Source organism: Fusarium oxysporum, genomic scaffold (assembly GCF_000149955.1).
Source record: "Fusarium oxysporum f. sp. lycopersici 4287 supercont2.34 genomic scaffold, whole genome shotgun sequence".
NCBI lineage: Eukaryota > Fungi > Ascomycota > Sordariomycetes > Hypocreales > Nectriaceae > Fusarium > Fusarium oxysporum.
In genome coordinates, this window is record NW_017264846.1 from 77745 (window position 1) to 103545 (window position 25801).

General features: G+C 48.7%; 4 protein-coding genes across 4 annotated transcripts; 3 read left to right on the forward strand and 1 right to left on the reverse strand.

Annotated features, from left to right (window-relative positions):
• Positions 1-1148: 1148 nt before the first annotated feature.
• Positions 1149-2126, forward strand: FOXG_16320 (uncharacterized protein; the record flags this gene model as incomplete). Its single annotated transcript, XM_018396366.1, has 1 exon — positions 1149-2126. The coding sequence occupies one exon, from the start codon at positions 1149-1151 to the stop codon at positions 2124-2126; it is 978 nt and encodes a 325-aa protein (XP_018256960.1).
• A 1264-nt stretch (positions 2127-3390) lies between these two features.
• FOXG_22419 (uncharacterized protein) lies at positions 3391-4302 on the forward strand (the record flags this gene model as incomplete). Its single annotated transcript, XM_018402827.1, has 1 exon — positions 3391-4302. The coding sequence occupies one exon, from the start codon at positions 3391-3393 to the stop codon at positions 4300-4302; it is 912 nt and encodes a 303-aa protein (XP_018256961.1).
• A 10257-nt stretch (positions 4303-14559) lies between these two features.
• On the reverse strand, positions 14560-16200 carry FOXG_22420 (uncharacterized protein; the record flags this gene model as incomplete). The annotated part of the gene is made up of 5 exons (XM_018402828.1): positions 14560-14605; positions 14672-14793; positions 14850-15246; positions 15301-15587; positions 15640-16200. 5 exons carry the CDS (start codon positions 16198-16200, stop codon positions 14560-14562), a joined length of 1413 nt encoding a protein of 470 aa, XP_018256962.1.
• A 6646-nt stretch (positions 16201-22846) lies between these two features.
• Positions 22847-25564, forward strand: FOXG_22421 (uncharacterized protein; the record flags this gene model as incomplete). The annotated part of the gene is made up of 1 exon (XM_018402829.1): positions 22847-25564. One exon carries the CDS (start codon positions 22847-22849, stop codon positions 25562-25564), a length of 2718 nt encoding a protein of 905 aa, XP_018256963.1.
• Positions 25565-25801: the final 237 nt, after the last annotated feature.

The window sequence follows — 25801 nt, forward strand, 5'->3', positions numbered from 1 at the left end:
AGCACGAACCCTACACGAACGAATGCTCGCCATATTTTTTCAGGACTAGACCAAATAGTGACAGCCAATGTTGGTCCACCGAGCGCCTCACCAGAATAGTCAAGCGATTCACGCACGAGGTCTGGGACCAAGGCGTCAACCTGCGACTCTTGCGACAGCTTTGTATCGGTATCACTGATAGGCATGTTCGGGAGGTAAGCCAGCCTTTCAACCGATTCGACGACCGGACGGATAAGGCGGATCGCGGGGTTACTTTTGCTTGGTCGAGCGGCCATCGCCCACTACAACGAGCAAGAACATATGGGCTCGATGGAGCTTTCCCCGACGCATTTGCAACCCCAATTGCTCGAACGCTACGAATGGGTGTCGGTTCGTTGGCATGAGTTCTTGCATATGCCTAGCAGATGTGTATCTCCGTCGATGCGCGTCGGAACAAGTTCAGGCAGACAAGAACATACCACACCAGATGCAGTGGATTTCGACGACCAATCTCACGACAATCCGTTTCAGTCACCGCCTCAGTCTTCTCCGACGGTATCGTTATCTAGTGCCATGCCCTCGAAGAGGGACCGGCAGGTTCAGAGCTCACTCAAACGCCGTGCCACAACCACATTATACCAAACCCCGGTGAAGAGAAGACCTAATCGATTCGCGGAGCTATTGTCTTCCATGGCAAATTTGACAGATAGCTCACAGAAGGAGTCTACAACTCACATGTTCGGTCATATGTGTGACTTTGGAAACTCCATGGCAGCCCAGGAATATGAGATGATAGTCTCCTATCTTGAAAGTAAACAAGTCGAGATCCGGCGCTGGACAAAAATGAAGTGGAGATCGTTGTGTCGGGCGATTCCGACAGGGTCGTTAGCAATCAACCCTTCACGGCAGCTCCATTTCTGGACCTCAACGATCGGCTTAGCTGGATCCATAAAACTACCGAAGATTGGAAATTCGTCGGTTGTGAGCTTTGTTTCATAAACAAGGGTGAACGCGAACCCGATCATGGACTAGAAAACTGCGAGGAATGGCCTGCTAGTAAGCACGCTAAGCGTATCTTGAGCTGGTTAATTACTTTGAAGATCCCGCGGTACTACGACACACGGGGAGCGTGCAGTATGTGTGGGCACGGCTGGCTGGTTTGTGGCGAGATGAGACATGGAGAGCTGATCAGGCGAAAGGTGTACGAGGAAGATGCTGGTAGCCAGGAAGCAGATTTAATGGAAAGTCGTGATGCCACATCTAACTACGACGGCTATTGTGAGAACACACCAGTTGTCCGCAGAATGATCGCAGCTCTATGCGCATATGATAATCAGATACTGGGGAAAGTCTTGACAAAAACGACTCTTGATCACGAAAATCTCGACCTAACATTGGAAAGTCAGGCCAGGCAATGGTTGGAACAGCGTATACTGTCTCCCGATGATTACTGGATGTCGAGACTCGTCTATGTGCTAGATCAGCTAGTCGTGGCGTATGACTTCCGACGGTCAAAGGGGCGAGTGGCAGAGCATAACGATCGGACAATCGACTTGAAATGTCAAAGACAACAGAGTGACGATCTGGAGGTACGTAATTGGAGGGCTGCTCTTGACTGGTTGAAAGGGCGATGTTCTTTCTGTGCGGGACGTGGCTTGCGCGGCGCGCATATTTGTCACACACTCAGGCAGTGCAATAGGGGAGGGGCCATCGAGCTCGTCAAAGGATTAGGCGAAATGTTCTATGACGAGGGCTTCACTCCATCAACTGGCTGCGAGCTTTGCAATTTACCATACTTATTTTGCGCCAGGTGGAGGATGAGTAGCCAGGGAGAATGGACACTGGAGCCAGGGGGAAGATGCACTTATGAGAGGCATCTATTATGCGACAGCATCATTGGTTTTATTAGTTGTGGAGCCCGGTATTATGAGGAAGATCTGTTGCAAGAGGTAAGTGAGCATTGCGGGGATGATGATGAGGGCCTTCCATATTCCTACGATGAGGAGGATGTAGCTTTATGGTTGAGTCGGCCATTGGAACTAGGCGGTGTTGTTGCTTCGGAAATGTTAAGAAGGCTATGTATATGGACTCTAGGCTTGGCGGAGTTTGAATATCCAGAAAGGCAGGATGATCTCGAAGATATCTGAGGGCACTGTGGATTAGGGCGTTATCAGAGATAGACAATACCCGAGATATGTAACTTTCTCATCCATGAAGGCTACAAAGCAGCCGTTCGGCCCGGCGCTGGCATCGAGTCACACTTTCGATTTGTCCATCAGCTAAAGGCCCAAGTGCTCAAGGACATCAAGGACTACTTTAGCACATTAGAACTAGCTGACCCAAATATCGATTTTTTACCCACTCAGACTGGACACTAAATGTAGTATAAATCTTATTACCATTATATAAATACATACACTATAGCCTTTAGACTCAACTTATTTATATTTTTATAAGACCTTCTAGCTTGTTGTTGGTATATTCGTCTTGGAAGTTGCTGAACTCGTCGTCGGCCCCAAGCTTTGCAGCCAATCAGAATTTAGCGGTCAAGCTGTGGCCGTTTTTGGATATGTGGGGCCGTCACTCAGCCAATCATGAATTTCGTGGTCAAGATCCATCCATTTTCAGAAGCGTATCACCGCTAATTCATATAGGGCCTAGCGCAGCATTCCAAAAAGCTAAGCCGAAAAGGAGGGAGACCTGTTAATTGTCATTCAATGTCTGTGGGTTTTCTTGTTATTGCATGAGTTAGAACATCAAAATACGAATCCGCCCAGACTAATACTCTACTCCCTGCGTTATAAGAGAGTAGATATCTATATTGCTGGTATACTAACTGTAGCTAATCTGGCCCGCCATATCTCTTTGAGCGTCATAAGCCTACACTTGCGTACCGGACAGGGGGTCTAGCCAACCAGAGGACATCAAATGAAAGGTACATTCAGCCCCACCTAATTTATGCGGTGATAGAAGTCCCAACAATTCCCGGATCTACATAGGGGTACTTTGCACTCCTGACAGCCGTACTGTTTTTAACTAGCAGAATCACTAGCGATTCAATTTAACCTAAGCGGAGTTGGTGTGTCGAGCATTCTTCTCAAGAATGTAGATACATAAATTAAAAACGCACTGCGCCTCCTGTTTCTGAGCAATCATCGTCTAGTGCTTTTGCTCCATATTTTCCCCTCTCGAAACGCCACACAAGACACGGCTCATACGAGTGAATGACGTCTCCACTGACCAATCACTGACATTACCGTTGCATGTCATCAACTACGGGAAGCCGACCAAATCGTCCTCGACGCTATCTTCGCCTCTTATACAACTCAGGCCCGAGATGACCATTAAGTATTCATGCTTGTCTCTGGTATAACTTTCTTTTAAATTGAATGAGAGTTTATACGTGTAATCATGCTCCACCCCACTCCCTCGAACTCCAGCCTGTTCCTTGCCATACCGGAAGAAATTCGCCGGCAAATCTATGAATTGTGCATTCCACTCAACTTTCGTGCTGTTGTACGCCAAGATATGTGCTCTTTGGTCTGTGGAGAAGGTGACGGTTTTCAATCCGAGCAAGAGACTCATGGCACTGAAGAGGTTCCTGAAGAGGCTCCTGAAGACCACTCATCAGACATAGTGGATGCTGATGACGGGGGCTTGCCTGGGTCACCAATGTTGCACGATATCGAGGCGTCTTCAAGTCGTCCGGATGCCTTACCTGGACTCCTTCTTGTGTGCCGCCAGATCACAGATGAAATCAAGCCAATGCTATACAGGAGCATTACTTTTACGGTGGACATTTGCGACGACGGCGAAGCTTATCTGGCAAGCCTGTTCAGTCTCGAGACAAGGGAGCACTTCCGTAAAATGATCCTGGTCTTGAGATCCGAGGGGCTTTGTTATCGCGACGACTTCCATATGAATCCGAAAATCTGGGACAAGCTTTTCAGTAACCTCTCGATACTGGGAATAATTGTCGAGCAGCCGGAACCTTCAACTCCATACGAATTAGGTATGGTCGATTCGGATGGCGTGAAAGAGAAGTGGATAGCGTGGCTGACACCTATTTTGGAGTACATAAGCCAAGCTATCCCCAACGACATCAAGGTCGTCGCGGATACCAATCAAATGACCGAGGCAACTCGAATTGTTGAGAGAGCGATTCCGGGGCGGTGCAATTTCCAGAATTTGCGAGACGGCGACAAGATATTTAGGAGGGCGGAGTATTCTTACGAAAGGGGCTATTGGGATGACGACGATGGGCCGACTAGCTGCAGAGACATTATTAATGATTGTGACTATGACTATTATTACTCGGACTGACTTTCTTTCGTTTCCCTACAATCCTGGGAAGGCTGGCAGATATCTGGCGTTATGGAAAGAGGACTTCTCTGATGATAGTCAAGACATTTCAAGTCACTTCTTACCCTACTGTACCGTACCAATGTTGATGTATATTACGCCACATTGTTCAATTTTATAATACTAAGGGTTTAATTATAGAGAAATAGAGAGAGTAACTATCTTTATATATATCTTTATATTATACTATTATACTATACAGTATAAAGATTTATATATTTTTATTAAGCTATTAATAAAATTGTAATAATTAAGGCTTGAGTCTATAAGAATAAAAAGGAATTAAAAAAAAGTATAACGTACATGATAAGCGAGCGTCGCAGACAAGCGAGCGTCGCACTTTTCCCACCTACATCTTACTTATCATTTAATCAATTGATTCTCAACCATAAACTATGCCACAGTCTGATACTGAGGCAAATACTCTTCTTGCCCTTCAAGCCCTTCAAATAACCCAAAACTAAGCACCCGACGAGCTGCAAATATCTATCAGGTTAATGAGCATAGGCTACGTCGCCGCCAGCAAGGGATTCAATCTCGACGCGATACCATGCCCAACTCACGAAAGCTATCGAATCTAGAAGAAGATACTCTTCTTGAGTTCATCGTCGACCTAGACTCACGAGGATATCCCCCGCGATTGAGTGGTGTTGAACAAATGGCCAATCGACTGCTTGATGCCCGCGACGCGCCACGCGTCGGCACGCGCTGGGCTATGAACTTCGTCAAGCGACAACCATTGCTCAAGATACGTTTTCAGCGGAGATATGACTATAAGAGGGCCAAATGTGAAGATCCGACCGTTATTCGTGATTGGTTTAAGCTCGTACAGAACACAATTGCGAAATATGGTATCCAATCAGATGATATCTGGAACTTTGACGAGACTGGCTTTATGATGGGTGTTATCTCAAGCGGCATGGTTGTTACATGTGCTGAAAGGCATGGACGACCTAAATCAGTACAGCCTGGAAACCGGGAATGGGTTACAGTAATCCAGGCGATTAATACGGCAGGCTGGGCGATCGAGCCGTTTATCGTGGTTGCGGGCCAAAATCATCTTAGCAACTGGTATCAAGAATGCAACCTCCCGCGCGATTGGGCTATTATAACGACCCAAAATGGCTGGACGTATAACGACACGGGCCTCAAGTGGCTAAAGCACTTTGAACGATGTACAACTAACCGATTAGTTGGTACCCATCGTCTTCTAATTCTCGACGGCCACGAAAGTCACCACTCCGTTGACTTCGAGCTATATTGCCAGGAGAAGAAAATTATCACGCTCTGTATGCCGCCTCATTCGTCTCATCTACTGCAGCCACTTGATGTTGGGTGCTTTGGGCCGCTTAAAAAGGCCTATGGTCGAGAAATCGAGCAATTTATCAGAAAGTCTGTAACCTATATTTCCAAGACCGAGTTCTTTCTGGCCTTTCACGCCGCATTCCAAGCCACTATGACAGAGAGTAACATCAAAGGCGGTTTTAGAGGAGCCGGGCTTGTTCCTCTTAACCCCGAAAGTGTGATATCAAAGCTTGATGTGCAGCTACGGACTTCAACACCTGTTGAGGAGGAGGCTAGCGCATCCACCTTGTGGGTTTCAAAGACACCAAAGACAGTCCGCGAGGTGGAATCTCAGTCTGAATTCCTCGAAAGACGAATTAGACGGCATAAGAGTAGCTCCCCAGAGTCAATTATAGGAGCATCAAAGTCTCTTGCAAAGGCAGCAACTAAAATATATCATAAGGTTACCTTATTGACTGCTGAGAACCAAGAACTTCGACGGGAAATTGAGGCACTAAGCCGACGCCGCAGGGCAAAAAGAACCCGATTACAGAAAGGAGGGGTACTGACAGTAGGGGAAGGTCAGGAACTAATTGATCAGATGGATGTTGATACGCAGGTAGTGGCCGAATCGTCGAGAAGCGGTGGTCGGGGAAGTTCGGCGTGACCGAGGGAAAGGCGCTGTGGAAGATGCGGCAAGACTGGACATAACGCAAGGACCTGTCAGGTAGTGGTTGAGGCATCTGGGGAAGAGTATAATAAGTAGTTTTAATTCATTGAATAGTTTGTTATATTTTTATAATGGTTTCTATCTAGAATGTTAAGAAAAGTGCGACGCTCGCTTGTCTGGCCAACTTGCTTATCGATGGTGCCCGCAATTACGTCGTAATTCGCTCAGACCACGTGACGACTTATCCCCTGCAAAAAGCGGCCCGTGAAATCGTGTGCGCGGCGCCTGATAAGTGCATTTGATAAGTTCCCCGCAACTTATCAGGCCCCAGACAGGAAACAAACACCACGTAGAACGGCCTTGATCGACCGAGATGGCCGCAGACGACTCGTACACGGCCGCAGACGAGCGTGCCCGTGCCGCCCGGAGGGCGGGCCTTCAGGCGAAGAAGGACGAACAGCCGGCGAACACGGCACGGAGTTATGCTGCGAAGTAGCGGGAGTGGAAGGCGCGTTCCCCCGGCCGCCGCCCTCTCTTTTCCCCTTTGCCCTTGTCTCTTTTTTTTACGTAGAGTCCCATGGGCGGCTAACAGACGAGAACTTATAGGCCTGGTGCCGTACGCCTCGGGCTGCGGCAGACGGCTCACTTTATAGCTGGCCCGACGGCGAGCTCGTAACCCCAGACAAGCTAGCAGCGTGGCTCAAAGAGGATATCCTCTTACGACGCGTTGCCCCGCCGCAAAAGAAACCACGGGCACGGGGTAAGGGCAAGGGCAAAGGAAAGGCTGTACAGTTACGGCGGCAGCTCGAACAGGAGCAGCTCGAGGCCGCGGCCCTGGCAGAGGCCGAAAGCCTAGCCGAAGCCCTAGAGGTCCCCCTGGCCGAGGCCGCCGAGCTGCTTGCAGACGACCGCGAGGGCTACGTGCCACCCACGGCCCTTGCGCCGGCTGCAGCAGACCTTGCCGAAGGATCTCTGCTTACGAGGGGCACTATCGACGCCTATATCGCGGCCGTTATCGAGCTCTGGCGGCTCCAGGTAGCCCACGGCAACGCAAACACGGAAAATCCCCGGGGCGCCGCCGTACGAGGCTTCCTTGAGCAACGCGGCCGGCAGCGGGGGAAGCACGACCGCGCCTCCTTTAAAGACCGCGGGACTGACGGGATCCAGGCCGGCTATTCACCCGACGAATGGCTCCGGGTCCAGGATCTCCTTCTCAGCGGGGCCGCATACATGCCGCAAAACCTCCGTACGCGAGTTGACCTCCTATTCGGCCACTACTACCTCTTACGGGGGGAAAACCGCCGTAAGATGGAGCTTGCAGACCTGTCTCTACTCGACTATCCGTCTTCAGAAGGCCCGACCCCCTGTGGCTGCCTCGTTACCCTTTTGCAAGACGGTAAGCTAAACAAGACGGCAAAGAAAGAGTTCATGGGTGCCCTCCGGCATAAGGACCCCTTGTTCTGTACGCAAGGGGCCTTAGCACAGCTCTTCTTCTGGCGCTGGCACGTCGCCGGCGAGCCGTCCCCGTCTTTCCGGCGCCGCCAGGACTGGTATCGGATCAAGGTTCTTGTCGGACGGGACCGCGAGCAGGAGCTCTCGTACCCGACGCAGCTACAAGAGACCTGGCGTATCTTCGGTGCTGCTGGCCTTATGGCGTCAAAGAAGACGCACCTCCCGCGCAGGGTAGGCGCCCAGGACGCGGAGACTCACGGCACGTCACTCGCCCAGATCTCGCAGGCCGGCCGCTGGAACCAGAGCGTGCTCTGCCAGGCCTATCTTACGCATCTACCGCGCCAGTTCATGCGTATTGTCGCCGGCTTCTCGGCGTCACCCGGGGACTACTTCCTCGCGCGTGCGGCCCACGAGCCCCCGTACGTCTTACAAAAGCAGCTCTGGCCGTGGATCGAGGAGTGGGAGCCTCGCTTTGAGGCTCGCGCGCGCCGGCAATGCTGGGCAGAAGGTGGCCTCGACGACGACGACCTAGCCGCCGACGGCTTCCTTAAGCTTATGCGGCGCCTGCGTATAGTACTGTTACAGGACCTGGCTGTATTGCAGCCTCGCTATCCGTCGCTACCCTTCTTCGCCTACGCCCCTTTTAACGGGCCCGAATGGGATGAGTTCGCCGTCGCCGTTCGCTCTGACGCGGTAGGGGCTACGGAACCGTTAAGCCTGCTCGTACAACGCGCGTTGCCAGAGCTTAGCGGTGTGTTAGAGAGCACACGCGAAGCCGTCTTACAGAATAGCCAGCGGCTGGCCATCCGGCTAGAGGCCCGGCTAGAAGGAATTCAGGGCGGCCTCGATGCCCTCCTCCAAGGCAAGGTCCCTGTCACCTTTACCGGCCACTTTGGAGCCGGGCCAGCAGTGTCGCTGGCGCCGGCGCCGGCGCCGTCGACAGTGATCGGAATGGTCTGGTATGAGTTGGTATTGGTATGGTAAATACCGCCAAGACTTGGTATGGTTTGAAGAAATCTCAATACCATGGTATTACCGGTATACCAAGTCATACCAGTAAGGCTAAAATGGGCTAAAAATAGGCTGAGTTGGTGGCGCTAGGCGGCTGGGTTATGGACCAAACTGGCTAGCGCCTCAAGGTCAAGAATTTTCTCGGCTTAAAATTACAATCCTACAACACGTAGTTGACCTATTTACGGTATTGAGGTATCACATATGGAATCTCCAGTTCCAACCTCGCCGTCCTCTCTGGCTACGAGCTCAACGCCATTATCCTTCAAGACTCCTACACGTTCGCCTGCTCCCACACTACCTGTCTCGACGCCATCACCTGCTGCCCTTCAGTATCCCGAGCCTCCAGACGAATTTGTACAAGACAATATCACGTACTTGAATCGCGAAAAGACCACAAAGAAAGCAGCCCGTCTGGGCTCATCACATGTATGGAAGTATGGTCTTGCTACATCCGAGACAGATGTATTACTGCCACGAGTGTGCAGCCGGAAAGCACAAGCAAGAGCTATTTATTATCAATGGCACGTCTGGAGTGAGAAACCATCTTGAACAGAAGCATCAGATCGACCCTCAGAGTGGTATCAAGAAACGTAGTCGGACACGGAAGTCTGTACTGGAGCAGCAGAGGAGCGCGGCTGCGACTAATACCTTCTTCTGGAAAGACAATTGAAAAGTTCAAAGAACTCCTGGTTCGTTGGATCGTGTATTGCCACATCGCTTTCTTCCAATTTGAAAACCAGTATTTCCGCGAGCTATTATTCTTTTTAAACCCGGCGCTTCTCAGTCATCTCCCAAAAGCAACGAAAACTATCCGAAGTTGGGTTATGGATGCCTTTAGGTCGAAAAAGCAACGGCTCAGGGAGGACCTCCGGCAGGCGAGGAGTAGAATCTCCATTTCCTTTGATCTTTGGACTTCTCCAAACCCTTACGCTGTTCTTGGGGTTATCGCTATGTGGATCGACACTGCCGGCAAGCGACAAACTACCGTTTTGGGTATACGACGCGTGTACGGCGAACACACTGGCGAGAATATTGGGTCAGCGATTCTTGAATTGTTAAGAGAATATGATGTTGGCGGAGATCAGATCGGATACTTCATGCTGGATAACGCCTCGTCGAATGATACCGCTGTTGAGTTCATACTCAAGGAGCTCTGCCCATGGATGACGCCCAAGCAACGCCGCCATCGCCGGCTTCATTGCTTGGGCCATATTATTAATCTCTGCTGCCAGGCATTCCTTATGGGCCGGGACTGCGAAAGGTATCTAGCAAAGCTCGAAAAACACTATCAACGCGGAGACTATGCGAAGGTGGAAGAGCTCTGGAAACGATTTGGGTGCTTGGGTCGGCTTCACAACCTCGTGCGATACATTAGGCTTACCCCGCAACGTCGTGAGGAGTTTACTGCAATAATTGTCGGCGGAGATCTCGCCGAATTCGATAGGCTCGAACTTATCCAGAACAACTCGACACACTGGAATTCGTGGTTTCATTCAATTACGCGGGCGTTGAATGTTCGTGAACGTTTGGAGATCTTTTCAGCTCGCCATGTACCTGGGAAAGGCTCTCATGGGATTGCGAACTTCAAACTTGATGGACAGCACTGGTTCGAGCTTGAAAAGAGTGAGCTTGCTCTGAAGGACTTCTACGCCGCAACTTTGCTCTCTGAGGGGAAAAAAACATCCCTCGCCGACTGGTTTTCAACTCTGGACTGCCTTCTTCGAGAAATAAATGAAACAAAAGATCACTACGATACAATCGATACCGAAGACGACAATAATTTCACATGGAAGTATCTTCAGGGTTGCGCAGATGCTGCGTGGTCAAAGTGCGAGGAGTATTACAGCAACCAGCAGCTGAACTGGCAGAATCGATTCCCTGAAGATACTGACCTTCCACCAGCGTACTATGCAGCTCAGATACTGGACCCATATCGAAAATGGGCATGGTTCAGGCAAGAATGGGTACTCCAAGCAGGAAAAGAAAAACAAGAGTGGTTTGATAACGCACAATCTGCGGTGAAGCAGCTCTGGGAGACAGAGTATAAGGGACGATACGCCGTTGAGATGCTGCCGCCACTAGTCAGAAAGGAGAGATATCCTGACCCCGCATTTGACCGCCAGAGGGAACACAAACGCATTCGAATAGACGCTCCGGTCTCTGCAGCCGATTTGTATGAACAATACATTTCCACCGACCGGCTTCATGACGACGAGGCAGGTTGCGATGAGGCTATCGCATACTGGCTATCCCGTTATGACTCCCAAAGAGATCTTGCTCGCTTCGCTCTGGATCTGTTTGCGGTCTCACCCATGTCAGATGAGTGTGAACGCCTTTTCAGCAGTGCAAAGCTTACCATAGTTGATCGCCGTGGTAGGCTGAAGGCGGATATTATAGAGGCCTGTGAGTGTCTCCGGGCTTGGTATGGAAAGCCCCGGGTTGAGGAGAACAACGATAGTGAGGACAGTGAGAACGATGACGATTGGGTCACTAGCTAGTAGTATAATACACTTTCTCTCGCCCTTCTATAGTTTTTCGACGTCGTACTTAAAAGTCTTGGCATCCTTAATGGTATTATTGGTCTTACCGGTAATACCATACCGGTTATTATGTAAGCATCTGGTATGGTTTGGTTTGACCCCCCATACCAGACCATACCAGACCATTCCGATCACTGGCCGTCGACAGCCCCTACCTTGAACTTCAATACGGCTCCGGCTCCGGCTCCAGAGCCTCCAGTACCAGGTATGCCCGTCGTTGCAGCCCTGGCCAAGGTCTTTACAGTGTGGGATGTCTGGAAGGAATGGGAGGAAGGGATTGCAGGTCAGCCGGCCGTACGGGTGCTAGAAGAGACGTGAGGAAGCCGCTGGCGCCCGGGGAATGGGATCAGGGTGCAGTTCTGTCGCCGGAAGGTGATCTGGGACGAGCTCTTGGCCCGCACGGCGTCCGGCAAGAGCGAGGAGGAGGCAGTTGCAGAGCTAGAGCTCTTACGCGCTGGCCGGAGCTTGAACCGGCTCGTCGACGAGCTCAAACAGCGCCGCCAGCGGGGCCAGGGCCAGTGCCGGATACGGGTACAGGTAGGGACCCCCGTGCCCGATGACCCAGGCCCGGGACCAAGGCCGACTCGGGGCCAGGGCCATCGGGGGCGCTGGGCTCGGCTAGGGAGGAGGCGGACCGCCCCTCGTCGACGGTAAGCTGGCCGTCAGGTAGGATCTTTATATATTTATAGCGGTAACTAGTCCATGGCTATCTATCTATCTAGAAGGCGTATTTTTTTTACTAATTCTTTTTTTTCTTTCTTTCTTTCTTTTTTTTGAATATTAAGGAGCAGCAGGATCAGCGCATTGCTATATCGTAGTCCTTGCAGCGAAGCCTGGCCCCCCAGCCGCTGCACACGCAAATATCTCAGCGCCCGCTCGTCAATACAGCGTCGCTCTTGAACCAAACGGACCGCCAGAGCGTAGCAATCCTCCAGCCCTTGAATTGCATCGATTTGGCTCCTAACCGTCGAGATATTCGCGTGCGCAGCGCCGGGCACTTATCAGATGGTAGTTGTGTAATCACATACGATTTCCCGAAATTACTCCGCAAAACGACCCCACGATAAGTTCTGCTTATCGCCCTCAACCATTTGGAGATCTTCCACGAGCGAACAGAGCGCTTGGTGGGCCGCCAACATACAGCAACGATGACGAATACAACGCCATGGAACTAATTGTTCGCAGCAAGACAACGCATAACTAACTTATCGGGAAAATTTTAGAGAGATGTGCAGGAAAGCCCATGGGCTTCAAAAAGAGGTGGCCACTTAAGCGCTATTGCTCAATGTGAGAGATAACATTAGCACCAATCAGACTTACCACCGTGGGGTAATTGTCACAGTTGTTGGTGATTGCATGTCGCGGCCGCATTGGTGGGCTAGTTGCCTCTTCTCTCATGCGGGAGGCCAACCATTGCACATTATCTGGCGGCCTTTGATGCCCAACATTTCCGGCCCACCATCTGTTTGCTTTTGAGAGATCTCACAATCTTGGTTCAGAGTATCTATGTCGTTACAGCACAAACAAAAGCGATGACTACTGACGAAATTCCCCTGCTTGAGGCCCTCTTTCACCACCTCGTACTCCCACCTAAACTGCCACGGAGTTTCGACGGTGATAATATCGCCCCTACTGTACCAATTACCACTGGTAATGAGCCCAATACCAGCTTTTGCGGCCCGTGCACCTTCCCCTTTCGGATCTTTAGGAGTTTGGGTCAATACAAGAATATTTGGTCCGTGCGCCCTCTCCAACTTCCCAGGCGGTCAATAGGCGGACGGGTACCCGTCCTTCTAAAATGGGACGGGGTCCCGTCCTAATTGCCATATTCGGTCTAGCTCTCTCCGCTATCGGATTGCCTCTGCCGTATTATTTCAAGTGGTTTTGCTTGAGGTCCCATTAACCAGCTATTTCAACAAACCACTAGCTTGAGGTGAAATAACCACGACATATCTGAGTTCCAAATTTACTCCAAATTCTACTAGAGCTAGAGCTGTATCACAATACAGCTTTCTTCCTCTTCCGCGGCAGAGTACAAGGCTTCTTGTTCATCGATATCCAGCGCTGCAGTCAATTCAAGTTCAAGTAACTCTTAGGCCAAATACAGCAATATGATTGGAGAACTTGATCAAGTTCAATTCAAATATTTCAAGTTATCCAATTAAAAAGCCATATTCTTGCATTAGCGTAACTTGAACTTGAATTGACCGCAGCGCTGTCGACGATATCCTGCTAGGCTATTTCCCAAAGCTCACCGATGCCTCTTCTGCTTGTGAACAGTCGCCCGTTCTCGGTCTCTCGAGCTACTTATGCTTCGATGCAATCAGGCTCTGCTTTATCCCAGTTTGAATAAGCCACATTCTATTATTTAGTCTATTCTCTTAGGCTCATTGAGGTTGCGCAGCACCTCCCCATCTGCTTATAATCAAGACACCAGCTGTAGATTGCTTTTAGATATACTAAAGGCAGGCCCATTGCTTTTCTATACTGGCGGTTACCTAGTGAGGTTCCCGGTGGCTGGGCCTTATACTAATCCTCTCTTGACGTGACGTATCTCTGGCGGATTGCTCGTGGATAACCGTACCTCAGCCGCGTTGTTGAATCTGGAACTGGACCTTGCAAGTGTAAGGGTAATGATGCTGAGGGTCCGATAGCGGAAAAAATCATACCACATATGGAAACTGGGACGGGTACCCGTCCGCCTATTGATCGCCGTCCTTTCACATATGACATCTCGAAACCTTCTCTTTACACCCTTCATTTCAAATACCACGAGATTCCTCAAAATAGTAAGATCCCAAAGAATTATCTTAGAGTTACTATGCAATGGCCGACTGTAATCTATTTGATAATCTCTATCTCTTTTATGATACCAGCGCCCGCCTCTTGATCTGCACCAGGGAGAGCTGCAAATTCGCCCTATCCAACGACCCTTCCCGTGTAACGACACATCTCCGCGACAAACACAATATCCCCACCAAGGAAAGAAGACGACTAAGCCGGCTTTTGAAATCCTTGCACCCTAGGCCCTCGACCCTGATGATGCATCACCTCAAGCCGACGGGTCGATTGAGCACGACAAGGTGCGAGTCTAGGAAGGCTTCGCCTGCATAAACTGTCAAGATATCGCAGCAATAAGGAGTTAAAGCTTATAAATAAATATATAGGACGTATTTTAAGACCATATGACATGCTTATGATATATATGGGGTATTTTTATTAGATGTGAAGCTTCTGGTTTGAGGCAGTAATTATTAATTAGTGATAAGAGTGAGATGCGTATGACGCAAAAGCGTCCATGAGTCTGAGTCATGGATAGTCTCATGACGTTGTTACTGGTGTCGGTGGGGCCAAGACCCGGAGTACATACGTCACGTACCAAGGCCAAAAGACTTCAAGAGCCCAAGTTCTCAATCGTTGAATACCAGCAATAACCTGAAACGTTGAAAGCAATCTCAACGTGGAGCCAAAAGAGCCGCTGGTCCATAGAGTCTGCAAAATAGATTAGACACATGATGTCAAAGAACCAAGCTGAGAAAACTTCTTACCGTCTTGCCATTGTGATAGGTCGAGGCAACGAATATCCATTCGTGTCCGTGGACAAGTATCCCAGGAATAAAGGGTAACTTTTGCAAGTCGTCGCCAGCGAGTTTATATAGATGCCTCCACTGGGCCGCATGCCATACTCCCATTTGAAGCTGCGCCTTGCGCGCAGACGCTCCGCCTCGTTTGGTTTCAATACTAACTGATATGGGAAGAGGCCGCAGGGGCGCATAACTGGTATGATTGATGGAGGAGTCAGTGAGAACTCCCCGGATCTCTTTGATTGCTTCCATGGTCTGAGGCTGATTGTCATCTTTCTCCGGATCAAGATGGAAAACATAATCGACCTTTTTGCCTTGTGAGGCTTTCATCCGATAGGCAGGGAGTATGCCAGCGCTAGTGCTATACGCCAAAGTCAATCATCATTGTCAAGCCGGAGTTTTATCAAGTACATACCATGGTCGAAACCCATCGAGTTGGCGGCCACGAGGAGTTTTTCCGTAGAAGGCGGCTTTGAGTAGGGGCGTGTGAACGAGGTTATTCCAACCAGCTTCATCGTCTTCCATATCATTGCAATCCTTGGCATCGCCCACAAGCTGCATTACCTCGGCAAGTCTAAGTTCATGATGCAAATGTGGGAGGTACCTCTTCAGAGGCAAGCCTTCTCCCGTAGGCTTATCAAACACTCTAGGTTTAAAAGAACCATAAGCTGGGGTTGACTTCTGGAGGTCAGATATCTCGGACTGTCATGTGTTAGTTTCCAAAGGGCTTGGAGGCAAGGGCAGTTTTACCAACCTCAAGATACTCGGGGATAACACGGTCTCCAGTTCCGATATCGTCCATTTCATTAGAAAGTAGTGCCAAAGTGTCAGGGATCCTTGGATCCAATAAATCAAGTTGTTTCTCCTCGAGTCCATCAGGATTGAGCGAAAGAGATGAGAATATTTTACTAGGAGACGAGTGGTTTGATGCATGACTGCTTTGACGCGAAGAATTGTTGGAATCATTTACAGATCGCGGACCGTCTTGTCTTGGCGTCTCCTCGTTCGCCTCGTCGTCGTTGTTGTCGTCGTTGTTAACGTCAACTGCATGTGCAGCTAGTATGGGAACGCCCCCAAGCTTCCGTCTCTTATTCGATGGCGTAGAAGGCTGCATTTCCAGCGCCAAGTCAGTCCCGGGGAAGATGTCTTGGGTATGATCCTGTGAGGGTGGCGGCGAAAGAGGACGATCTGAGTCAAAATAAGGCCGCTTTTTACTGTTAGGATGCTCTTTAGGCGTAAGGTGCGCACCAGTACATGAGAAGTCAGTAGGTACGCCTTCAAGCCAAGAAATAATGCTATGATTGAAGTCGTTCATAGTGCAATTGCCAAAGCCATGGTAAATTGCTACTGCTGTTGGTTTGAAGCGACACGAGAAATGGAGACAGAGTGGAATTGTTATGCCCCGCATTTGTTGATGCAGCAACTAACTCTTGTCGGCTTCGGTTAAATGATCGTCCGGCCAGCCCCCGGCGCCTACGATCTAACCAATGACAGGCTTGATGAGAAAGACCTTCATTAGCGCACGTACTGCGGCGATCAATAGGCGGACGGGTACCCGTCCCAGCTACCATATCAAGCATAGTACTCTCCGCTATCGGACTGCTTAGCGCCCCGTTCGATTGTCATTGCAACGCAAACCAAAAGCAAAATGTCGCAGGGTAGGCATTAGTAATCTAGCTATATGCTTTAAGTAACTGTGCAGGATGGAATACCCCGCACAAGAGACAACTTAAGATTTTAATCAACACATTTGCTGCTGCTCATCATATTCACTCTAACCCTACTGTACCAATTACCACTGGTAATGGGCCCAATACCAACTTTGCGGCCCGTGCACCTTCCCCTTTTGGAGGCGGCTAATAGGCGGACGGGTACCCGTCCCAATTGCCATATTCAGTCTAGCCCTCTCCGCTATCGGATTACCTCCCGCTGTGCAATTCCACTATCTCGAGTGGTTTTACTTGAAGTCCCATTAACCTGCTATGTTTTTTTCAAAGCAAGTCGATGACTTTAATTTGATCAGCCTTGATGTATTCAGGTGATACACCCACTCTAATAAACTCTACTAGAACTACGGCTGAACTACAATACAACTTTCTTCCTGTTCCGCGGCAGAATACAAGGCTTCTTGTTCATCGATATCTCGCTGAGCCATCTCCCAAAGCTCGCCCATGCCTCTTCTGCTTGTAAACAGTCGTCCGTTCTCGGTCTCCTCAGCTACTCGTGCTTCCATGCGATCAGTCTCTGCTTTGTCCCAGTCTAAGTAAGCCATCATCTCTTCTTTAGTCCACTCTCTCAGACCCGTCGAGGTTTTGCAGTACCTCCCCATCTGCTTATAATCAAGGCACCAGCTGTAGCTTGGCGGGGGCAAGCTGCTGATGAATTGATTGACGTGGTTCGGCGAATTCTCAATGTGGTGAGATTAAGAACTGAAATTTTCGGTTTGACGATGCGGCGCTGGGAATTCCGGGGGAGAGGAAAGGGTTGCTCGTTTGTGCCTTCGAATGAGAGCCTCATGTGAAGTTGTCGTTGCGCCTGGCTCTTCTGTCGGGTTTCAATTTATGCATTCACTCAATTACAATCATGAAAATACTAAACAACATTCATTACCATCGTCTACTGAAACTCACATGTTTATCATCTCCGTATAGTATCTACTCTATCTCCGCCATTCCATCCTATCTATTATATTTCTATATGCTTAGTCATAATGGCCAGCTCCTCTATTCATAGGCAACATAGCCATCCCACTTTATCTCCAGCAAAGTTGCAAGAGCTCGAAAGGCTCAGCCTTTGTTACAATTTGCCGGAAGCAGCAATTATATTTACCCAATGCGGTTTTGCTATTCTTTTGATCTTAGGTTCTGGGTGCGAATACAAAAATTACTCGGCCTGTACGCCTTCCTTCGCTTACATGGTATGGTTTAGTGTACTAATCCCCGGTCGCTGCAAATAAGTAGGAAGCGGCTTGATCGGCTCAATTTCAAAATGGAAGAGAACATACTGCATGATGACTTTATATACAAGGAGATGATTAATTCAACCCGGCCTAGATGCCTGCTATTTCTCCGGAAAAGACAAGCCAAAAATGATCTTGGTTTAGATCATCTCGCTCACATTTGTAGCATTACTCTAATGCTATTTAGCCCGTTCGGAAAGCATGGCTCTGCCGTATAGTGGGCGTTAGGGCCACTGAAGGGATGGATTACAAAATGTATTCCTTCTGCGAGGAAAGAGAAAACAGCCTTGGTCTATCGCCGTTTCGGTTTTGATGCGAACCTTGTCAAAGTCCTCAAAACGGCTGGCTTGACCGGCTGCAGCCATAAAAGCCCCTCAGCACAGAATGACCACACAGGGGCTTGATGGTGGGCAGCTGACCATGCAGTGATGGAAGCACAGGGCCATCGGGCGTTCAGTGGCACTTATGACAGACTGACAAGTGCAGGCGAGCAACTCAAAAGCGGCTCGGTGCGTCACTGAGTGGTGTGAGAAGACAATTGCGGTATGGCGGTGAGGGGAACCGTATGGGAAATCATTGGCTGTCGTATGTTTCCTCAATTGTGAGGCGACAGGCTTTACCCCCCAAACCATGTTAGCATCAAGTTGTTGTTAGGCACATTGGCCGGCTCCGCGAAGATAGCTAAGACTTGATGAAGGAACCCGTATTATGGATTCGCCCTCAAAGAAAAAGCCTCCTGCTGCATTACAGGTATTGGCTGTAATGGAGCTTCCTATTTCGCCTCATTATGAATACTGACAAGTTGCTTCGTGTATGGTGGCGGGGGTGCGCCTTTTTCTCAACCAACGTAGCCGAAGTCTCCTCAGCCCATTGCTGCCTGATGCTTAAACCTGCGGCCACACTAAAAACACTTTGCCCGCCGATTTGCACATTGTCACCGTCCAACTGAGGTGGCTAACTGTAAGGTTGCAGCACTTGTTCCCGACTGTCGAATGTTCGAAGGAGGCCCGAGCGTTGGTCTGACCAAATCCCTTTTTTCCGTCCTACATCCCTATCGTCCGTCCCATTTTAAGTAAAAAGGAGACCCATGCGATGTCGGGGAGGTGCGCTGTGCAGGGAAAATGACGGGGAAAATGACATGGTCTCGACCAGGGGTCCGGACTGGGTTAAGTAAAAGAGGATTTCAGTAAAAGAGAATGGTTATTGGCCAAAAAAAAAAAAAAAAAAAAAAGATATATAAAGTTGCCAGAGCCTCGAGGTAGGGTTTTGGGGCTTGAAGCTCCGCAGGTGCCCTGCAACCCCACGTAGGCTAGAGTCCTATTTTGACTGCCTTATTCACGCCATCAGGCACCAGTGAGCAACAGAAATCTCTACGAGGAAGACAAATAATCTCGATTAACCTTGTCACGGCAGTCATAAACTTAATCACACTGAGCTATTCGCACAAACATGTGGCTTCTCGATGCGAAGTCAGTACGCCTCGTTTCCTTTGCCAACCAAGAGGAGATCCCACCATACGCAATTCTCTCGCATACATGGACAAATGAAGAGGTATCGTTTCGAGACATAATGTCAGTGGATACCGGCACGAATTTAGCAACTATGGCTGGGTGGTTTAAAATAAAGAATGCCTGCCGTCTAACATTGTCATTTGGGCTCAGTTATGTCTGGATTGATACTTGTTGCATTGATAAGTCTAGTAGCGCTGAGCTCCAAGAGGCAATCAACTCCATGTTCAAGTGGTACGAACTAGCAAATATATGTTTTGCTTACTTGGCCGATGTTTCCGTATACGAGGATATTCGTATGAAAGGGTCCTCTTTTCGACACTGCCGTTGGTTCAAGAGAGGCCGGACTTTGCAAGAGCTACTCGCTCCGATTGAAGTTGCATTTTACGATCAAGATTGGAGACCAATCTCTACGAGGGGACAAACCAAAGACCTGATTGAAGTAATCACTGGCATCAGACCGCTCTATCTATCTCGTCTACCTCGAGATGAACGCATTTACGAAACACTCTCGAGAGCCAGCGTTGCTGAAAGAATGTCCTGGATGGCTAAACGAGAGACAACAAGGCCGGAGGATTTGGCTTACTGTCTGCTAGGCCTATTTGACATCAATATGCCTATGCTCTATGGAGAAGGTTCCAAAGCCTTCCAAAGATTACAAGAAGAGATCATGAAAAAGTGTGATGACTGCACCCTGCTCAGTTGGGGGTATCAAGAGCTATGCAGTAATTGGCGTTGGGAACAAGCATCTCTTCTTGCCCCGCATCCCTCTTCTTTCAAATATTGCAGGGACATTGAACCCTGTTCCCTCGAGGGGTTTAACGCAGCTTCATTCTCGATGAATCAGAGGGGCCTACAAATGAAAGTTCCCGTACGTTTCGACTTGACGCACCAACTACTCGTATACATAATACTGAACTGTTCCCCTCGTTCGGAGACAGAATGCTTTCCTGAAACTGGCGCTCCTAAATCCTTTGTGGCGATACCATTGATCTCTACAAGTGCCTACAACGAATCCCAAATAGGCGAAGGAACTCAGGAAGGAGAGTACTTACGTCCCAAGTGGTGTAGGCCAACTCTTGTCTCTAAAAAATTCCTAAGTCAGGCGAAATCGATCAGCTTAGTTATTCGAAGATCCTCAGATCGATTGCGAATATTTCGAGAGTTACCCCTTTCAATCGCATTTCCCCCGATCCCAATTCCACAAGGCTACATCATACTGGGGACCTATCCACCTCAGCCGATCGGAAGTCAATTCATTTCTCTTCAGCCCTACCCATCGCAGGTTATAGCAGACTCGGCAGAAGAGATCCTACCACCACCTGTTCCGTCGTCAATAATTTATTCTAAAGAGGATCAAAGAATGATCCGCATAAAAGTACCCCCGCTTGGCACCTTCGTAGTCGTCTTGGGGTATCGGGCAGTGGCGCGGCGCGTGACTTGGGGCATGACCTTCTGGCAGTGCCTTAATATCAATTGCCGTGTTTTCAAGTTGCCAGATAGATTCGATTTGGAAGCCTTACACAGCCTATCCATTACCCAGGATTTCACTAATCTACAGGAATTTAACTCCCAGTTTCGAGGAGATCGCTATATATTCAACATTGGCGTGCGGGCCAATGCATACATCGCGATTCAATTCTCCAAGGAACAAAAGGAGCTAGGGATTACGGATGTATATATCAGCATGGCTCACCCATTAGACAACTCTCACGAGCAGGAAGAAGTTGAGACGCAAGAGGGAACTGAAATTAATATGCTGAATTGGTTACAAGATCACAGGAGAATGGCCCAGCTTCATGGACAGGCTTCTCCAAGGCTTACTGATTCTGTGCGCAGGGAGCTGATGACAAGTTTTCCGACATATAGTACTGCACACAGTTTGATTTAATGAACTGGTCTTCTCTGTAACTGTATGGAAGGATTACAGAGGAATGCTAGCTCTGTACATATTGGACAGCCATATAGGAGGCGGGTCGCTTGGTATGTCCTGTTTTCGGTTTATACAACTCTATCCATTATTTGCGGATGATTCTGTTAAGATTGCCCATCTAAATAGGATTTAACAGTTTGTTTAAATACAACAGCGGAATAGAAACTTCCTAACGGAATGTACGCCCGTGTCGAGATACGTCTCCTGGTTTTACGCATAACGGCAACTGATTCACTGTATTCGATTCTAGATATGTATAAGGGGGTTTGTGATAAATCTTTTGATGGGAAAGAAGCCTATCATGTACTTCCATCGGGAACGCGGCCCATTCCCGCTTCTCCACCAATCACCTCATCCCAACCATCCTTGTCTGCTACCTACATCCCTATTGTCCGTCCCATTTTATGTAATCGCGGACGCGCTGTTGCGATCAGAGCCCCACTGAGAATGATCTACATGGTAATCCACAATGCCGAGATCCATAAGGCTGCAATGACGGAAAAGGGGGCCCAATAGATGGACGGGTCCGTACACTCACGGGTCCCCCATTAGTCAGCATAACCCTAACCCTCTGCCTTGCTGCTTTATCTTTTTATGGGCTACTTCTATATCGTAACGGACAGGACCCTGCACCTCTTCTGTGGCCTTGTATATGACACTTGCTACATGTAGGTAGTCTTTTTGCTAGCTTATCTTGCGGCTTATCTTGTCGCCCGTCTTGCTGCTTGTCTTGCCCTTTGCCATGCTCCTTGTCTTGTCGCTTGTTTTGTGGTCTGGCGTGAGCCTCGTCGTGTGGTTCGTCTTGCGTTTCGTCTTGCCGCTTGTCTTGTGGTTTGCGTTGGGGCTCATGATTGTGTTGACAAAATCGAGCTTCAGTTCGATGTTTGAGAAGCCAATTTCCACTCCATTCTTCCTTGGCTACTATTGAAAATTGGCAGCCTGTGCGAAATCGATTACATGCGTAGGTAATTGTAAGTCGACCAGAACTTTCTGTAGTTGATCTTCTGGTTATAAATTTATAGCCTCCGATTGCTGCCCAGATGTTGAGATCTCGAATAAGATCTTCTTGTGATGAATACCACTGCTGAGGAGGAAGAGAGTTCATTTGTTAATAGTAGTAAGCAAGGATAGATATGATGAGATGTTAGGCGGTGAAGCTAATTTTACATCATTATTCCAGCTCCAGATTCAACTGAAAGAGGACTTTGACGCGTCTTGATTGGGCCGTCATCCCTGTTTTCCTCTTTCACTTGAAAGGGGCTACTTGGCGAGACTGCCGCGACTCCACTTTCAGCGATGGTAGGGGCGCTTTATCATATCATTGGTGCTCTGGTCCTAACCCTGGACGGTTCTTATAGAGTTTGAGGTGGTAGCTCAAAGCTTCGCAGCGTGTGTAATACATGTAATATAAATAAAGTTTGATTACGGAATTCCACGTGAACAGCGCGTCTTTGACGCGCGCTTCTAGGACAGGTCCAAACTTTATAAAGAGAATAGCCCTCAATGTTCTTCGAAGGCAACTTGCAGTAAATGAAGACTAAGTCTTGAGTTGCGAGACAGGATGGAAACGCCAGAATTACATATGGGGAGCAGTCCCCATAGCCGTGCCGGAGTTATCAACCCCAACGAGACGACACCATGGCTCCGACATACACGCTGGCCTGACCTATTCCGTAATCGATCACTCGAAGTTATCAGCACAACAGCACAACAGCCCGACTTCGTCCAAGGCCAAGATTATCTACTTGGCAAATGGAAGGAAAGTTCGGTCGAAAGCTCTGCTGAGGCCGAAGCTCAGCTACGCATCTTACTACACGGTGTTGATATCATGTTCAATTGTGTGATGGCTACAATGGCCCGCACGTCATACACATCTCGCTGCTGGCTCAATACGTATTCGAGAAATGACTTTTGGCCACATCCATTCCGAGCTGTGTTGTGCTTAAAAAGATATATTTCCGTCTGGAAGCGATTAATATGCTTCGTCTTTCGGGTTTTGGGATTCAAGGAACGACAGCGTCAACAGCTCTACAATTTCAAACTGGGACTGAAAGAAGAAAAGATGATGCATTACATCTTATTTCTTGCGAGTCAACTTCCGAGTCGTGAGCAAGGCCACTCCCGCAGGCAACCTGTTGAGGACGATGTATTAAGTCAAGCAAGCAGTGATGAGAGCGATGGGGAGACAGATTTTGAAGAAGACGCGAGCATTGGAATAGATGATAGCTCACAGTATCAGTCCGAATTCCTCTTACCATCCAGGCCTTGGCTGGAGTTATCAGAAGCTTTGTTCCAGCTCTCAATGATGTTCTGGACACATCAGGACCCCGCTGGAGACATGTCGTCTTCTGTTATTATATATTATACTGCTGTTATGGGGATTCAAAGACGGTCCATGTCTTATTACCCAGCTCACAACTCTACAGGCGGGCTAGCGGCACTTATGTGGGTTGGACGTGCACTCTTTTTGGAGTATGCTCTTCCTCTATATAGCTACACTACCCTTGCGTACCACTGGTCATCCCGAGATCAATACCACTCCCAACCAGAGCGGCTCGAAGCAATCCGTCAAAGATATCTTGTACGAGGCTGCTACACACCTTTCGGAGAACTCATTGAACTGAAGGCGTTTGCCAAGTCTATTGTGAGACTGGAGGGCATGCCCGGTAACCTCTCCTGGGCTCCTGATGGCCGGTCGTTTGTGGTGGGCAATGACAAAGAAGTAAAACTCTCCGACTTCTGCAAAACTTACCATAAGGCCATAGCACTGGTCGAGGAGCAGGTCGAAGAAATGATGCTGGGCTTAGAGCCGAATTTCAATGTTGATGTCGTCAGGGATGATCTGAATTGTCGAAAGGCCGGCTGGTCTTTCTTACAAAAGCCTGAGAACAAGCTATCAGATGCACGGGAGATGCTGATAAACAAGCTTCGCACGTCTCAATTCCGTGGCAAACCCTTTGCAACTGCATCTCATTGGTGTCCAGACACATGTCTAGCATACTTGAATCTTGGCCTCGATCTCAACAAATCGGCTTTCGCTGCGTTACAGATATCAGGCGGGTTGCCAGGCCGTGGCAGTGAAGTAACTAGCATTCGTTGCGTCAATACCGAGCTTACTATGCGCAATGTTTTTTTCTACGGGGGAAGGATGATAATCGTGATAAATTACAACAAGGCAAGAGCATCGAACAACTATTCTTTTTACATTGTTCGATATCTTCCGGCAAATCTCAGTCTAAGCTTATTGAAGTATCTTGCTATGATCCGGCCTACGATTGATTTCTTGTCAACGGCCTTGAAGATGCCTCATTACAAATGTAATGAGTTTCTCTTTCAAGATCCCTCCGGGAGGCAAAAGCATTTAAGCTCGGCTCAGGCTTCGGGCATTCTCAAATACTTGACTCGAGATCTCGTCACACCATGGACCCTCTTCTTATATAGGCAAGCATCCCTGGCAATTTCGAAGCGGTATATCAGCAAGCTCGTGGAAAAAAGAAACTATTACTACCCAACCAGCGCGGACGATCCGATACGGATGTTCGCGGCAGGAGCTGGCCATCACCCTCGAATGCTGTTAACAGCTTATGCTATCGATAAGGCTCTACCATCTCGGCTGCAACCGGAGCTTCTCGAAATGTACTATCGCCTTTCCACAATGTGGCAGGACTGGAATGTCCAATATTACCGTGATAATTGCCAAGCTCAGGATAAGGAACCCTGCAAGTCTCTCAATGTCACACTGCATACGTGGAAGAGAGCCTCAAGCCCTGAGAGTCCTGAAAGAGCTCCTAAGAGGGTCAAGACAGCTTTGGGTGGTGAAAATACAAACGATCTCTCCGATGGGTTTCTCTACAACTGCCAGTACCAGATTCTAATATGCATCACATGCGGTTCGATGGTTCAGCCAGGGACCAGGCCGTTATACAGCCACTTGAACACTATCCACCAGATCACAGGCGCAGCCTGCAAGACATTGATAGAAAGGTTCAGCCAGTATGAGCTTTGTCGCTTTTCTCAATTGTGCATACCGAACCAAAAGGTTGCCCAGATTCAAGGTTTACCAGTATATAAAGGGTTTCGGTGTAATATTTGTCCTTATACGGCAGGACCTTCACGATTCACAACATCTTCGGACAAGATTAGGGATCATATATCAAGCCATAAGATAGGAATGACGCCAATGCGAGCGGAAGAGTTGCGGAAATTCGAGTCCTGTTATATGCAGACCTTCTGCTCCGCCAAAGGAAGAATTAGATATTTCGAGATTGACCCCATCTAATACTCAAAATTAGATAGGCCTATATTATTTCTATTCATACAAGTACTTGTTCCTGTGAAGAATAATTCAGTAGTTAGAATGGAGATTGTAATCATGAGTATATGCTGGCCTGTAGTAAAGGGGCTGACAAGGCGGTAAAGCGGTGCACATGGCGCGAACCAGGGAACTTCAACAGCAATCTATCGGCACTCACCTGGACCGCCCAGCTCATCCTGTTCGACTTCGTGTGCTTCCAGA